Genomic DNA, 17,229 nt, shown 5'->3' with positions numbered 1-17,229 from the left:
CTGCTACTACTGTAGCTACTGCTGCTACTGCTACTACTTCTGTTGCGCGCTGCGGCTGCTACTACTACCTCCTCCATCGATACTGTAGTTGCTTTCGCTTCTGCTCCTGATAGGTGGCCAACAAGAACAAGAGAGCATCTCTAATGTGATTTGCACGCGGATGCTTTTTGATCACCTGATACTAACCGGCTAGAGCCTCGCTGCATTGCGTCATCTTGTCATACTCGTTCATATATATCAGGAGCGTATAATGACAAATGAGCGTATTTGTCATTATATGCTCCTGATATCTATATATGTGTGTGTGTGTGCGTGCGTGCGTGCGTGCGTGCGTGCGTTTGCGTGCGTGCGTGCGTGCGGTCAATAGCAAACGCATTTTGTGGGAGCTAGGGTGTATTGCCTAACTGGTGAGTATTTCCTAACTGGCTTAATTAAATGAACTGTGAAACAAAGAGTAGTGGGTTGACATAATATTATATATGCTGCTGTTACTAGAAGACACGTGTCTGTACTCTCTGTATCAGTTGGGTAAACGTCTGAGACTGTCTAAATACGTTCGCTCTCTAGCTCAGTTAGATTTACAATGATTGACATCCTATCACCAGTGCCTTACCATGCAGTCCATCCTACTACCCAAGTCTTACAGGATCATTGAGTATTCATGCATTGTATAGTATTCATATTTAAACAGGAGACCTATTTATAAGAGGATATGTGTGCTTCTCGCACAAGCCGGCATGTGTCGGCGGTAAAATCCCTTTTTTTACTCGTTTGTTTAATTTTCTTCATCCGCTCGTAGAACGGAGGCACGCTAGATGATGTGCAGACGGAGAGTGAAGCCAGCCTAGATGCGGATGCTGAGGAGCTCCAGGATGAGCTGACTAATGTGAAGCGGTACAGTGCAGGTACAGCAGCCTAGCTATCTCACTCTCTCTCTCACTTGTGCACACAGGATGTTGATGTTAGCATAGATAAGACATGACACGGCAGTTTTTATGCGTGCGTTTCTGCGTGCGTGCATGTGCACGTTTGTGTGTGCGCGTGTGTGTGTGCGTGTGCGTGTGTTGTATGTGCGTGCGTGTGTGCGTGTGTGTGTGCGTGTGAGTGTGTGCGCGCGCGTGTGTGCGTGTGTGTGTGTGCGCGCGCGTGTGTGCGTGTGAGTGTGTGCGCGCGCGTGTGTGCGTGTGCGTGATGTATATCGGGTCTAAAGTTTTATTTGCAGTCTCACTCATAGAAAGTGAAAGTTTCATAGCTTGTATTGTACAAAGCCTAGTGAATACGGCTATCTTTGGTTCATGTATGTACACATGTTTTACAACAGACAGCCGGCCAACGTCGGTTTTGCGCGGTTAGGCATTAATTAAAACACGTGCTTTCACAACATGGCGCGTTGGATGTGGTCAGTTGGAAAGCGGGCAAAAACAGAGAGTTATGTATCTGCAGGATGCGTCACTATGCGTGTGATCACGCAGGCATTTATATTACGGCGGCTGTAAACATTGAATAGTACTTACAGTCACTGCTGCGGCAATGATGTATGTGAGCCGGATAGAGAAGGAGAGTGGCACAGAAAGAAAGAGAGAGAGAGAGATAGAGGGCGAGAGAGGGGGAGAGGGAGATGAGAGAGAGGGAGAAGGAGAGAGAGAAAGAACGAGAGCGAGAAAAAGTGTTTCCAATTCCACCAATTCATCATTGCATCCGACGAACCATCATTTACTTGCTTCAGGTGGCGCCACCGACTGCCTAAGCAAGCGTCTCCGAGCCGCCGCCAATCACGTCGCTCCGTCGTTGCACGGCCGACTGAATGGCGTGTGTGAGGACCGAGGGGACGTGTTGGACGGCGGCGTCGGCGACGCTGGCGGGGAGGCGGCGGTGGCGGAGCAGCAGCAGCAGCAGCAGCAGCAGCGGCTACGAACCATCCTCAGTGTCGACCGGCAGGGTTCGACCGACAGTGAGGGCAAGCCGGACAGCATCAGCAGCAGCAGCAGCAGTAGCAGGAGCAGCGGCGGCGGCAGCAGGAGCAGCAATAGCAGCAGCAGGAAGAGGAGCCACGTGTCGTGGGCGGATGAGGTACAGAGCGATGGCGGCGGCGGCGGCCGCGCGTCCGGCTTCTGCGTGGAGTCATCGACGGACGCCAACAGCCCTGAGGCGGGGAGGGGCAGCCCTGCACGCGCGGGCAGCCCTGCGTCCATCGTCGGGCCGCGAGCGCGTGCGGGCAGCCCCGACGTCGCGCCGTTGTCGCCGCCGCGTCCGCAGCTGAGCAGTCTGGAGCTGCAGTCGTCGACGGAGAGTCTGTCTTCGCTCGACACGATGATGGCCGTCGTCGCAAAGTCGGCGAAGTCGGTGCTGCCGTCGCTGCCGCGTGAGCCACCCACCGAGATCCGCTGCTACTTCCCCGGCTGCGGCCGCGTGTTCACGAACCGCAGTGACTTCGGCAAGCACCGCCGTCTCGGCACCCCGCAAGCGGACGCGACCGTCGCCGGTAGGGCGCCGTCGCCGACGCGTCCGGCGCCCGCGGGACGAGTGGCCGCCGGGGCGGCGACGGGCGGCGCACCGAGCGCTCGGAATGGTGTGCGCAGCCTACTTCCCGCGCTGCAAGTACCGCAGACGACGCGCTCGCGGAGTACGTCGCGGCACGGTTACACGCACGAGGGCATAAGGCGTCTGCTTCGGGTCCGGTCTGCGCGTCACCGACGACGACGGCGGCCGCGCGGTCGACTCGCTAGCGTTCGCCGTGCACAGCTCGGCTGTCTGTGAAAGGACGCCGGGCGCGGCGCGATGCGTCTTTGCCGATTGTGGCGTCGCGTGCAAAACGCGCGCGACGCTTCCTCGCTCACACGTGCGCCGCGGCGCCACTCTGGCGCGGCGCGCTGCGCAGTCTTGCGGTCATACCGCGCTGCGCGTTTCGCAGCGTACGACGCGGCGTCGTACCGCGCGCACGCGCGGCCCGCGCGACGAGACTAAAGTTTGACAACCGGCACATGCACCTGTGCGGGGAGCGCGCGTGCGCGTTCCTCACCCTGCTCCGACTCTCGTCGACATCTCACCGCGCGCCAGCGCACGGACCCCGAGCGCCGCGCCGCCGCCGTTCATCGCTCTGCCGCCGGCCAGCTCCCCGCCGCCGCAGGAGTCACATGCGACCCACGCGTTCTGGGGTTTGCGACGACCGGTTGCGGACGTGCACCGCGCTCACCTCCGCCGGCGCACGCCAGCATCGCGGCGTGCGGGGCGCCCGCTGCGGCTACGCACGGGCGACCGCGGCGGCGATGCGTAATCTACCGCGTGCAGCACACGCGCTGCTGGCCGACGGATGACTACGCCCGCCGCCGCGACGATGAAGTTCACGAGCCGCCGCGGCCGACGCGGCGCCCCCGACTGCAAGGGCCCCTGCTGCGACACCGCCTCCGCACATCGCCACGCCTCATCCTCCCTGAAGAGGAGTCCACGGGGCCCTCGGGGAGAGTCAGTCGACGCGGACGAGGCATCGCGGCGGTGCGCGCGGCGGGAAGCTGCGTCGCAGCGGTCAGTCCTGCCGACGGAGGCGCCCTCGATGGCGTCCCCCCGGCACGATGGTACTGACGCGTATTCGACGACCTCACGCTTAACATCGGGTCCGCCATCTCAACAAGGGTCTCGTTCATAGCGGCAGCAGTCCGTCTCCCAGAGCTCCCCGCGCGGGCTCGACCACGGCGAGAGGGCGCCGGTGTCCCGCAGTGGCGACGGGGATGGGGTTTGGTGCTATCCGCGACGCGGAAGTTCGAGCGAAACGCGTGCACACGAACGGGTTCTTCTGATCGAGACCTCCTCCTCGCTTCCTCCCTTACCTCCGATGAATCTGTCCATCAAGAAGGAAGCGAGGAACAACTACCCGGAGCAATCGCGCGGACGACAGCGTCTCGAGCCCGAACCCGCCGCCGCGAGTCGCAGTCGAGACGCGGGCGGTCTCGACCGAGACTGCTGTCGCCGGGCGAACCTCGCCATCCGTCCGCCGGGCCGCCCCCTCATCGCCGCGGGCGACGCGACACCGCGGCGAAGCACGCGTGACGGTCGCCACACGAGACGGCGGCAGCATCGTGTGCTCGTAACCGCGGACTGCGCTACGCCGGCGGCGTCCGCCGACGCGATGCTCAAGCACTTTAGCATCCACAAGTTTGCGAACGCGTGTGCGGCAGTCGGCGAGCGGTGTTCGCCATGTACAAAGTGCTGGTACCGGCGTGCTCTTCTTCCACGGCTCGCGCTCGCGGAGATGGACTACCACCTCGTGTACCACCTCGCCCCGACCATGCCGCGCAACCCACAGGCCGCGCCATCGCCGCCGACACCGACGCCGCGCTGCCACCGTTTCGAATGCGGGAGGAGGTGAGGAGGAGCGGCGCCACGCAGAGAACCCGTCCGCCGCTCGTCACGCCGATCGTTCTCCCACAGGCGGGCAGCAGCACGGTAAGGACAAGGGGCGCGGCCGGCGGCAGGGCCGCGGTGCGGGGATGTTCGTTTGTCTCAGACCTCACGTGCGACGTTACGAGGCCCGCGGCTCTCGCCGCCGCTCTCACCCGCACTGCGGCAGCAGCCTGGCGGCGGGGCGCGACCGGCGCGCGGGGGGGGAAAAGGCGTCGACGCTGCGGGCCGCGCGCGAGCGCTTGCGCTGCCTGCCAGCCTGACTGCGACTTACGACGCCGCGAGTCTCTCGCTCTCCTCCTCGCGGCACTCCTCGCACAACCGCGCGGCGGCGTTCTCCCGCGGCGGCGTCCACTGCGCTCGCAGCGGCCGCTCCTATCGGCGCGATGGCCACGCACGGTCGGACGTCCCCCGCGCGCGCACGGCCGCACCGATGCGCGCGGACGGGGTCGGGCGGCGGAAGAGGGCGTGGCCGTGCGGGAGCACGCGGACGCGGGGCGCCGACTGGTGGCCTACGTCGCGGAGGAGTACGGAGAGGCGCTGGGTCGCGCGGCGGCCGACGTCGTCAGGATTTTCAACGAGGAACCGACCGAGACGTCAGACGGCGGGATCAAGTCTTCAGAGGTCGTGCGCGAGGGAGTCAGCGGCGATTGGGTCACAGGCGTCAGGACTGAGGGCGCGAGTCCATTCGAGGGGGTATGCAAAACCGTGGGGGTCGGCGAATCCGAAGAGGTTGCTGGGGTTAGCGGCGGGGTGCGGTCGCGTCGCGTCGTGGTTTCTGGAACGCAAACGGGCGGCGACTCGCGACTCGCCGGGTCAAGCGAGGGTCGGCCGGGGTCGCGCGACAGAGACGAGGAGAAGGAGTGCAGCAGCGTCGCCGCCCTGGTGGCGTTTGCGACGACCGCGACGGAGTCGGTGAGTCGGATGGGAGGATTCCTGGCGAAGGACGGCGAAGCCGAGTCTTCGTCGGTCGACGGTGGCGCCACCTCACGGCTGCGAGACGCGACGCAGGGCGAGCTGAGCCCTCGTAGATCCGCCGACGCCAGCCAAGCCGCCGCCTGCGACACGGACTACCGCCAGTGGCGCCCTCTGTCCTCGACCGGCATCGACAATCAAAACAAGAGAGCGGGGTCGCCGGCGTCCGGGAGTCTGTCTCCGTCGTGCAAGAAGAGGAGGGCGGTCAAGCGGCCGTACGAAGTCGGGCACTTCCTCATAAGGCCGACCGTGGCCGGGGAGCCTCCCTCCGAGGCGAGCGAGGACAAGGACGAGGAGGAGGAGCAGGAGGAGGCGGGGAGAGCCGTCGTCGAGTGCGACGTCTGCGGATGCGTCGTCGCGGAAACGCACGTCGAGGAGCACCTCCTCCTGCACCTGCAGGCGGCGCCCTCCGGTGAGCTCGCGTGCAACTACTGCGTGTTCGCTGCGGCGACGCGCGACGACGCCCGGCGCCACCACCGCCGCCGCCACCGCCGGCTCCCTCTATCGGCAGTGTTCAATGCGGGCGAGCTGCGTGGTGGCGTTTCGTCGGCGACGCGCCCGCGGTGCTGCGCTGCGGGGCGGCAGCACTACCGACTCCCCACGGTACGTCCGCAACGCGTTTCGGCCGGCACGCGCGAATTGCCGGCGGCGATACGTGTTTGACATGGCGGCGCATGCGCTCAGCCGTGCCACGGATCTGTCGCGCGGACGAGCTTGCGCACCGCCTGATCCGCCACGACGCGTCTTCAAAGGAGCCTATCCGCAGCGTGGCAGGCGCCTGGTGGCCGCAGCTCAAGCCGCCGTGACACCCCACCACGACGACGACGGCGCAGGCGGCAGCGGCTGGCGGAGCGCTGCGCCGGGTCGGCGAGGCGGACGATCCGCGCGACGGCAGTGCCAACCTGGCCGGCACCTTTCTCGCGGGAAGACGTCGGAGGATCCGCCGCGCACTCCAGTGCCGGGGCCCCTCATACCACCGCCCGTGACGGGAACGTGCCGGAAAGGAGTCCCGCACTGCGCGCGCACCGGACACCGCAAGCAGCAAAGCGCACAATCGACGAGATGATCTCGCGACCACGCTGACGCAGCGATGCAGCATACGCGGTCCGTTGCAACGTCGCCGCCCGACTAGCAACGACGACGCGGCTAGCAGGGGCGCCACCCTTGTGCACCCGGGTCCAGCGACCTCCCAGCAGCAGAGGCGCCGAGCGGTCAACGGCATGTCGCCGAGCTACGTGGCACGAGTCAGATCAATCGGGACAGGAGATGGAGCCTACCGTTGGCATGGACGCGCGGCCGCAGCGTCGGCGGACCAGAAGGGCACCACCCGTAGCATCCGCATCAAGCAATTACGACATCTCGTCGTGCTCGAGCGGCTTACGTCGACGGTCGGCGCCGCCGGTCGCCGCCGCGAGAAATCACGCTCCGCTCGCGCGCAGCAGAACGATACCCGAGTCCTCCGGCCGGCAAGCGACCACGCCCGTGTTTTACGGAGATCGAATCGGTTGCCACGGCGACGGAGCGCCACCAACACACACAACACAAAACAGCCGCTATGGCCGGTAATTGTGACACGGCAAACTGCTGCTGCTGGCCGCAGCGGAGCGTAACCACACAACTGAAAGCTGCGATAAAGCAAGATGAGAAGCGCGAGAAGAAAGATTGGCAAGTTCTATCGACAGGTGAGTGTTACGGTACAAAGAACTGCTGTAATTTTAAGTCTACATATATACTATATAATGTACTATAATATATATAAATATATACCCAATAATATATAATATATCATATATATTATTTATATATTTATATTATATATAGTAGGATATAGTTTATGATCATACTAGATAGTAAATGTAATAGTAGGGATGAATGGATGAGTATCTTAATTAGTTCACTCATGCTGACATAGTCAGATGCAGCTTGTAGAATCGTGCTTGATCGCCGTTCCGTCCCGCGTCCGCTTCCGGACTCTCTCGTCCGGTCGGACATGCCGTTCGGATCGGTCGTAACTCCGCCAACCAAGTTGGCACATCCAACATCTTTAACCGCTCGACGTACGGCACATATTCGGGTCGTTGGGGCGATCGTCAAAACGAGTTGGATGTTCGAAGCTGCGGTTCAAGAGGTCAAAAGTCAAGAGTGATAAAAGATAGGGGAACATTCACCCTTAACTTAATGTTGTATAAGGGAAGAAATGCAGAATTGCGGCACAAATCTAACGGCTCGACCTAGGCTCGTGATAGTCGGTGTAGTAGGCAATCAATGGTAGGAAAAAGCCATTCACTGTGCCGATTGGAGTCACAGGGTCAAGTCAGTTGGGCACAGGCAGAAATTTTTAGACAATTTTCTGAGGACATGAGTCTGACGGAGCGATTGAAAAACTTTTTTGTTTCAGCGTGACTAGGCAGTTTTTATGGGCTTTATTGAAAGGACCATGAAATGTCCCTCTCTGCTGACATGCGAAGAGAAGTGTCGGATAAAACCTTTGACCTCAGAGGAGGGTTAAACTTGATTGTTGACGTTCTGTTAGAGAAGAATTTGACTTGGCGCCCCGGGCTTTGCTAGTAGAATCTATAAACATGCCGGATGTATGAGGCTAGCCAATGTCACATGTGAAATTTCCAAAGCTAAAATTTGGTTAAAGAAGGTGTAATGTTCCTTAAAATCTATAAATTTTCTATGTCATTCTGTACTTTGTCAGTTATGTTACATTTTGTAACGACGGGTATGCCACTGGTGTGCTGCAGAGTTTTTGCCTGCGTTTAATTGCTTCAGGTGGCAGCTCTCTGTTTGCAATTTGCAGCCTGTAGCTGCGGTAGGTAAATGATGTAGTGCTTATCTTATTCTGTCTTGGCACAATAGGTTGTTGCTACTACGAATGATGGGAGCTTCCATCTTAATCTGAAGACAGCTTAAACGTACGCGCCATCTCGTGGCAAACTTTCATAACGATCCAACGAACATTCTTTTAAAGTATAAGGTTTTCCTGATAACCATCCCGTGCATTCTCACTGCTTTCGGCGGTATGTGGAACACCATTTGGGACATAAACAGGGTTTTACTAGAATCCCTCCACTCCACAACAGAGTCACCGCAGTTAGACCGCTCCAGAGTAGCGCTGTCGCTATGGGCGGCACTGTGTTTTTGTTATTTTAGAGAATGAGGGTATTTCTGTTTGGCTTCATAAACACGTGTTCACACAGACACGCACACATGCACACACACACACACACACACACACACACACACACACACACTACACACATCACACACACACACACACACACACACAACACACACACACACACACACACACACACACACACACACACACTCACGTACCACGCATATGTATGTGAAACAAAATAAGATGAAGAACTAGAACTTTTCCACTAGGTTAAAAACTAGAATGTTTACTAAGTTTCCAAAATAAATCCAAGTCTATCAACAGCTCGCATACAATAATAATACTGCGTGAGAGTTATTCTCGCAAGTAACAGCAAGAAATCCATGCAGAGATTCAATTTAGTAAACACTGTGAGTATAGAGGTTTCCCTGTGTCATAATAGGGCTTCTCTGTTATACAGGGGAAGCCCTGTGGGCAAGACCGCTTGAAGTCCAATTTTACATGTGTAAAGCAGAATGACAACCTTAAACCTTTTGTGTAATACAAATTACAGATTAAAAATAAGTATACATGTATAATACATATAATAATCATGGCATCATATAAAAGCTACCTACGTGGTCATATAAATAATATATATACACATATATATATATATATACGCATATATTAGCACATATACTGTGATTATACTTAGTCCTACTATCTAGGGTTCCCCTGTGTAATGAGGTAAATAAGAAATGATAATAAGATAATAATTAATAAGGAATGGCGCGCGTTGCCTTGCAGTCCGACGAGCTGTGATGAGGGCGGAGCACGCAGCCGCGCGGTGGAGATACAGTGCAGCCTGTGCTGTGAGGGCCGCAACCTCGTCGAGAGCAGCCTCAGCCGACACGTGAAGAGCCACGCCGTCCTGCAGCCGTTCTCGTGCGGACACTGCGGACAAGTGGCGCCCTCGCTCGACCTGCTGCGCGAGCACCACGAGGGGGCGCACCCGTCACTGCCGCAGGACGCGCTCAGCGCTGACCTACAGCTGCCTCAGTCCATAGCTAGTCTACAGTACAGGTAAGCTAGTCATAGCTGGTCTACAGTATAGGTGAGCTAGTCACAGCTAGTCATAGCTAGTCACAGCTAGTCATAGCTAGTCTAGAGTACAGGTGAGGTAATCATAGCTAGTCTAGAGTACAGGTAAGCTAGTTATAGCTAGTCTACACTACAAGTAGAATGGCAGTAACCACGATGTTAGGGTAGTCATAGCTGGTCTAGAGTACAGCTGAGCTGGTCATAGCTAGTCTAGAGTACAGGTGATTTCTGTGCAGTTCTGGTCATTTCTCTTGAGACTTTTCTCATGGCTGTGTTGTCTGCAGGTGTGGTTGGTGTCCGTATGCCTGCAACACCAGCAATCGGCTAACGCGACACATCTGGACGCACATACGCTACAGCTGCGCACAGTGCAGCTTCTCCAGTGAAAGTCTTCCCAAACTCAAGGAACACTTTTTGGTATGCTATCCTTTTTTCACCGTAGTTTCTTCTGCCGCTGTGGCTTGCGTGTGCGTTTTCTAGAAGCACCTTCACTTTATTGCCTATAGCAAACGTGGGTGTGTGTGCGTGTGCGTGCGTGCATGTGTGCATGTGTGTGCGTGCGTGTGTGTGCGCGCGTGTGCGTGCACGTATGTTTGTCCGATTCTGGCTGTCATTGCATCTTCTTTTGTGTGCTCTCACTCTCTCCTCTTACTCTATGTCCTTCTCCTTCCTCCATCTCTTCATCTACCTCCTTCTGTCTGCCTCTTCATCTGTGTCCTCATCCGCGCTTATTCACCTAGCTCACGTACATTAATTACCTTATACGCCATAATTTTCGCGTACAGACATTTTCGCGTATTCAGACTTGACGGACAATTTCGCGAGTGGTTAATTTAGCGGTCGGTGAATTATTTATTATTCGCGTGTCGTTATTTTCGCGGTCGGTGACGCGTTCGCAAAATTCGCGAAAATTAAGCCACCGCGAAATATACAGCATATACAGTAGGCCTACACTCTTTCTCACATCGATTAATTACAGGAGCGTCATCCAAGGCAAAGGGTTATTGCTGTGATCCTCGAGAAGGTGGACTGCGTTACACAGGACACCGGGGAAGATGGCGAGACACTAAAGCAGGTGATTGCTGTGCAGCTGATGAACAGTGTTACGGGGAAACTATGCTGTTAATGATGAAGGAAAGCAAGAAGAATGGCGAGGACGAGGATGATGATGATGATGATGGTGATGTCGCCGCGACGATGAGTCACGAGCCGCGCGGCCACGCCGCCGCCCCCGACTGCAAGGCCCTGCTGCGACACCGCCTCCGCCACATCGCCCACGCCTCATCCTCCCTGAAGAGGGAGCCACCGGCCCTCGGGCGGAGTCAGTCGACGACGGACGAGGCATCGGCGGCGGTGCGCGGGCGAGAGCTGCGTCGCAGCGTCAGTCTGCCGACGGAGGCGCCCTCGATGGCGGTCCCGCCCGGCACGATGTACATGACGGCGTTTCGCGACCTCGACGCTTACTCGGTGTCCGCCATCTCAAAGGGTCTCGTCATGCGGCAGCAGTCCGTCTCCCAGAGCTCCCGGCCGGGCCTCGACCACGGCGAGAGGGCGCCGGTGTACCCGCAGGGCGACGGGGACGGGGTGGTGCTATCCGCGCGGAAGTTCGAGCGAACGCGTGCACCGAACGGGTTCTCCGATCGAGACTCCTCCTCGGCCTTTCTCCCTTATCTCCCGATGAATCTGTCCATCAAGAAGGAAGCCGAGGACCCGGACAACTACCCGGAGCATCGCGCGGGCGACGCGTCTCGACCCGACCCCGCTGCCGCGAGTCGCAGTCGAGACGCGGGCGGTCTCGACCGAGACTGGCGTCGCCGGGCGAACCTTGATCCGTCGCCGGCCGCCCCCTCATCGCCGCGGCGACGCGACGACGCGGCGAAGCACGGCGACAGTCGCCACGACGACGGCGGCAGCATCGTGTGCCTGTACCGGACGTGTCGCTACGCGGCGGCGTCTGCCGACGCGATGCTCAAGCACTTCAGCATCCACAAGTTTGCGAACGGCGTGTGCCGGCAGTCGGCGAGCGGGTTCCGCATGTACAAGTGCTGGTACCCGGCGTGCCTCTTCCTGACGTCGCGTCTCGCGGAGATGGACGACCACCTCGTGTACCACCTCGCCACCGACCATGCCGCGCACCAGGCCGCCGCCATCGCCGCCGACACCGACGCCGCGCTGCCACCGTTCGATGCAGGAGGAGGAGGGCGCCACCGCAAGAACCCGTCCGCCGCTCGTCTCGCCGTCGTCTCCCACCAGGCGGCACCGGGAAGGACGAGGGGCGGCGGCGGCGGCGGGGCGCGGGCGGGGATGTTCGCTTGTCTCGAACTCACGTGCGAGTACGAGGCGCGGCTCTCGCCGCCGCTCTCCCGCCACCTGCGGCAGCACCTGCGCGGCACGCGCGGGGAGGCGTCGACGCTGCGGGCCGCGCGGGAGCCGCTCCGCTGCTGCCAGCCTGACTGCGACTACGACGCCGCGAGTCTCGCTCTCCTCCTCGCACACCTAGCATAGTTTCCGCGTAACACTGTTCATCAGCTGCACAGCAATCACCTGCTTTAGTGTCTCGCCATCTTCCCCGGTGTCCTGCTGTAACGCAGTCCACCATTCTCGAGATCACACGAGCAATAACCTTTGCCTTGCGATGACGCTCCTGTAATTAAGTACAAAGGCGAGAAATGAGTGTAGCTGTGATATGCTGTATATTTCGCGATGGCTGTTAATTTCGCGAATTCTTGTGAACGCTCATCCGACCGCGGAAAAAACAACGACCGCGAGATAATAAGTAATTCACCGACCGCGGAAATTCACCACTCGCGCGAATTGTCCGTCAAGTCTGAAATACGGCGAAAATGTCTGTACGGTACGAGGAAGATATGCGTGATAAGGTAATTAATGTACGTGAGCTAAGGTGAATAAGCGGCGCGGATGAGGACACAGATGAAGAGGCAGACAGAAGGAGGTAGATGAAGAGTGAGGAAAGGAGCAAGGACATAGAGTAAGAAGGAGAGAGTGAGAGCACAACAAAGAAGATGCAATGACGCCAGAATCGAATAAACATACGTGCACGCCACGATCTCCGGCGCGCAACACACGCACGCACACACGAGGTCGCGCCTGCTGGCGTCGCATCAGCACATTGGCACACGGGCACACTCCCCGGCGGTACGGAATGTTCCTGTCGGAAAGCATCACAGCGATCAGCACGGGGTGTCGGACGATGGTATTTGCCGTTGTGTGCTACGACACCACGTTTGGCTTATAGCGAGCTGAGCCACGGAGCGGCGCCTGGGAATAAAGTGAAGGTGCTTCCTAGAAAAAAACGTAAAAGCACACGCAAGCCACAGGCGGGCAGAAGAAACTACGTGAAAAAGGATACATACGCAAAAAGTGTCCTTGAGTTGGAAACTTTCAAACTGTGAGAAGCTGCAGCTGTGCGCAGGCTGTAGCGTATGTGCGTCAGACTGTTCGCGTTAGCCGATTGCTGGTGTTGCAGAGGATACCCCGACACTCAACCAGACCTGCAGAGCAACACAGCCATGAGAAAAGTCTCAAAGAGAAATGACCAGACTGCACAGAAAATCAGCGCTGTACTCCTAGACTAGCTATACTGGTGACCAGCCCACTGACCGTAAGACCATTACTCCTAACATCGTGTTACTGCCTATTCCTACTTGTAGTGTAGACTAGCTATGACGCAGCTTAGCTGTAGCTCTAGACAGCTACTGACTACCCTACATGTCGTGGTATAACTGCTAATTCTACCTTGTAAGTGGTAGACGAGCATTGACCCTAGCTATGAGCTAGCTATGACTAGCTGACCCTGTACTCTAGAACTAGCTATGATACCATCACCATGTACTCTAGACTAGATATGACTAGCATATGACAGCTACCTGTACTCCTAACTAACTACGACTAGCTTACCTGTACTGCAGACTACTATGACTAGCTGTGACTATCTATGACTAATAGCTATGGACTAGACTTACCTATTACTGTAGACGTCAGCTATGACTAGCTTACCTATACTGTAGACTACTAGACTAGCTTACTGTAGCTGCAGACTAGTAGCTATGACTAGCTGTGACTATCTACTGACTATAGCTATGGACGTAGCTTACTATAGCTGTTAGACAAGCTTATGACTAGCTCACCTATACTGTAGATAGCTATGACTACTTACCTGTACTGTAGACAGCTATGACTGAGGTCAGCTGTAGGTCAGCGAGCTGAGAGCGCGTCCTGCGGCAGCGACGGCGTGCGCACCCCTCGGTGGCTCACGCAGCAGGTCGAGCGAGGGCGCCACTTGTCCGCAGTGTCCGCACGAAGAACGGCTGCAGGACGGCGTGGCTCTTCACGTTGCTGCTGAGCTGCTCTCGAGAGGTTGGCGCCCTCACAGCACAGGCCTGCGACTGTTACTCCACCCGTGCGGGCTGCGTGCCTCCGCCTCGATCAGCAGCTCGTGGACTGCAAAGGAACGCGGCGCTTCCTTATTATATTATTATCTCTAATTATCATTTCTTATTACCTCGATTACACAGGGGGAACCCTATGATAGTAGGAGCCAATAAATACAGTGTTGATATAGTGTGCTAATATTGCGTAGTCTTATAATATATTTATGTGTATATAATCTTTTATATGACGCACGTAGTAGCTTTTTATATGATGCGCATGATTATTATGTATTCATACATGTATACCTTATTTAATCTGTAAATCTTGTATTACACAAAAGGTTTAAGGTTGTGCATTCTGCTTGTACACATGTAAAATTGGAGCTCAATGCGGTCTTTGCACCACACAGGGCTCCCCTGTATAACAGAGAAGCCTATCATGACACAGTGCAAAACCGCCCTATACCTCACTTAGCTAAATTGAATCTTCTGCATGGATTTCTTGCTGTTACTTGCGAGAATAATCTCCAAGCAGTATTATTAATTGTAATGGGAGGCTGTTGATGAGACTTGATTTATTTTGGAAACTTAGTAACATTCTAGTTTTTAACACTAGTGGAAAAGTTCAATAGTTCTCATCTTATTTTTTCACATACATATGCGTGGTACGTACTGGTGTGTGTGTGTGTGTGTGTGTGTGTGTGTGTGTGTGTGTGTGTGGTGTGTGTGTGTGTGTGTTGTGATGTGTGTGTGTGTGTGTGGTGTGTGTGTGTGTGTGTGGCATGTGTGCGTGTCTTGTAGTGAACACGTTTTAGAAGCCAAACAGAATACCCTCAATTATAGATAACAAAACAGTGCCGGCATAGGCGAACAGCGCTTCATCTTACGTCTACTGCGGATGACTCTGTGGTGGAGTGGAGGATTCTAGTAAAACCCTGTTAGTCCGCAATGTGTTGCACATAACCGAAACAGTGGAATGCACCAGGGATGGTATCAGAACGCATTCTTAAAAGAATGTTGTTGGGATGTATGAAAAAGTTGCCACGAGACTGGCGCGTAGTTTAGTGTCTTCAGATTACAGATGGAAGCTCCCCTCATTCGTAGTAGCAAACAACTATTTTGCGCAAGAAAAATCGGTAAGCACTCATTCCAATTACCTACGCAAGCACTACAGGCTGCAAATTGGCAATAGAGAGCTGGCCCAACCTGCAAGCAATTAACGCAGGGCAAAAACTGCAGCACCAGTGGCATACCGTTACGTACATGTAACATACTGACAGAGGCAGGAAATGACATACGAAATTATACGATTTAAGGAACATACACTTCTTAACGCAAATTTAGGCTTTGGAAATTTAATGGACATTGGTAGCCATCCCCACCCCCCCCCCCCCCCCCCCCCCGCCCCCCCGCCCCTACATCCAGGCATGTTAGATTCTAGCTAGAAACCCGGCAGTCAAGATTCTTTCTAACAGACAGTCACACAATCGCAAGTTTAACCCTCCTCTTGAAGGTCAAAAGGTTACCGAACTTATCTCGCATGTCAGCAGAAGGGACATTTCATGGTCCTTTCCATAAAGCCATAAAAATGCTAGGGTCACCGCTGAAACAAAAAAAGTTTTTCAAATGCGCTGCCGTCAGACATGCGGTCCTCAAGAAAATGTCTAAAATCTGCCTGTGCCACTGACCTTTGACCTGTGACCTACAATTTCGGCACAGTGATGGCTTTTCCTACAATGATGCTATACACACGGATACTGACTATCACCGAGGCCTAGGTCGAGCCGTTTAGATTTTGTGCGGCAATTCTGCATTTCGCTCCTATACGATTAAAGTTAAGGAGTGATGTTCGCCCTCTCTTTAACCCGTCTTGACCTTTGACCTTTGACGCACCCCCAGCCTTCGACACCCACTCGTTTTGACGATCCCCCCAAACGACCGCAATATCGTGACCGTCCGTCGAGCGGTCTAAGATTTGTGCGCCAAACTGTTGACGGACGACCGACGGACGGATCGCCGGGACGGACACCGGACGGACGCACGACAGGACGATCAGCGTTCTACAAGCTGCATCTGACTATGTCAGATGAGGCTTAATTAAGATATACTCATCATTCATCATATATACATATATTATAGATATTAAATATATTATATATATAATATAAATATATATATATATATATATATATATATTTTATATATATTATATTATATTATATATATACTATATAATGTACAACCTTCTTGTAGCAACACTCAACCGATGTCGATAGAACTTGCCAAATCTTCTTCGGCGTTATCATCTGCTTTATCGCACTCGTCGTTGTCGTGGTTACGCTCCCGCCTGCCGGCCGCAGCAGCATTTGCCGTGTCACAATTACCGGCCATAGCGGCGCTCCGTCGCCGTGGCAACCGATCGTCTCCGTAAACACGGCGTCGCTGCGGCGGAGACTCGGGTATCGTCTGCTGCGTGCGGCCGACGGATTCTCGGCGGCGACCGCGGCGGCGCACCGGTCGGTAAGCGCTCAGGCACCGACGAGATGTCGTAATTGCTGATGCGATGCACGGTGGTGCCCTCTGCGTCCGCGAGCTCGCCGCCGTCCTGCACGGTGGCTCCATCTCCTGCCGAATGATCTGTACTTGCGTGCTCGGCGACACGGCGCACCGTGGCGCCCTCTGCTGCTGGGAGGTCGCCGACGCGGTGCTCGGTGGCGCCCCTGCTGCGCGTCGTCGTTGCTAGGGCGGCGACGTGCACGACCGCGTGCTGCATCGCTGCGTCAGCTGCCGCGAGATCATCTCGATGTGGCGCTTGCGCTTGCGGTGGTCCGGTGCGCGCGCGGCGGGACTCCCCGACCGCTCCCCATCCCCCGGCGGGTAGAGGCCGCCGGCGTGCGCGCGGATCCTCCGAGTCTTCCGCGAGAAGGTCCGCCAGGTGGCACTGCGCGCGCGCGGGATCGTCCGCCTCGCCGACCCGCAGCGCCGCCGCCGCTGCCGCTGCGGCCGTCGTCGTCGTGGTGGTGTGCGCGGCGTGAGGCCTGCGCCCACCAGGCGTGCCACGCTGCGAGGTCCTGGACGCGTCGTGCGGCCCGCGCGACAGATCCGGCACGGCTGAGCGCATGCGCCGCACGCAAACACGTATCGCCGCACGGTCGGCGTGCGCGCCGAAAACGCTGCGGCGTCCGAGTCGCGTACGCGCACGCCCCGCAGCGCAGCACCGCGGCGTCGCGACGAACGCCACGCGCGCTCGGCGAA

At 56.5% G+C, this 17,229-nt stretch overlaps 1 protein-coding gene across 1 annotated transcript in view; it reads left to right on the top strand.

Annotated features, from left to right (window-relative positions):
* The window catches only part of LOC106821604, a 3,367-nt gene extending 569 nt beyond the window's left edge, over window positions 1-2,798 (top strand). The window contains exons 2-3 of the mRNA XM_014826486.1: window positions 800-905; window positions 1,727-2,798. Of these exons, the coding sequence (XP_014681972.1) occupies window positions 800-905; window positions 1,727-2,757 (1,137 nt within the window). The 3' untranslated portion in view covers window positions 2,758-2,798. The remainder of the gene's footprint in view (window positions 1-799; window positions 906-1,726) is intronic.
* The last annotated feature ends 14,431 nt before the right edge of the window (window positions 2,799-17,229 follow it).

This window comes from Priapulus caudatus, unplaced genomic scaffold (genome assembly GCF_000485595.1).
Source record: "Priapulus caudatus unplaced genomic scaffold, Priapulus_caudatus-5.0.1 Scaffold79, whole genome shotgun sequence".
NCBI classification, from domain to species: domain Eukaryota; kingdom Metazoa; phylum Priapulida; class Priapulimorpha; order Priapulimorphida; family Priapulidae; genus Priapulus; species Priapulus caudatus.
This window is presented reverse-complemented; position numbering and strand designations above follow the sequence as displayed.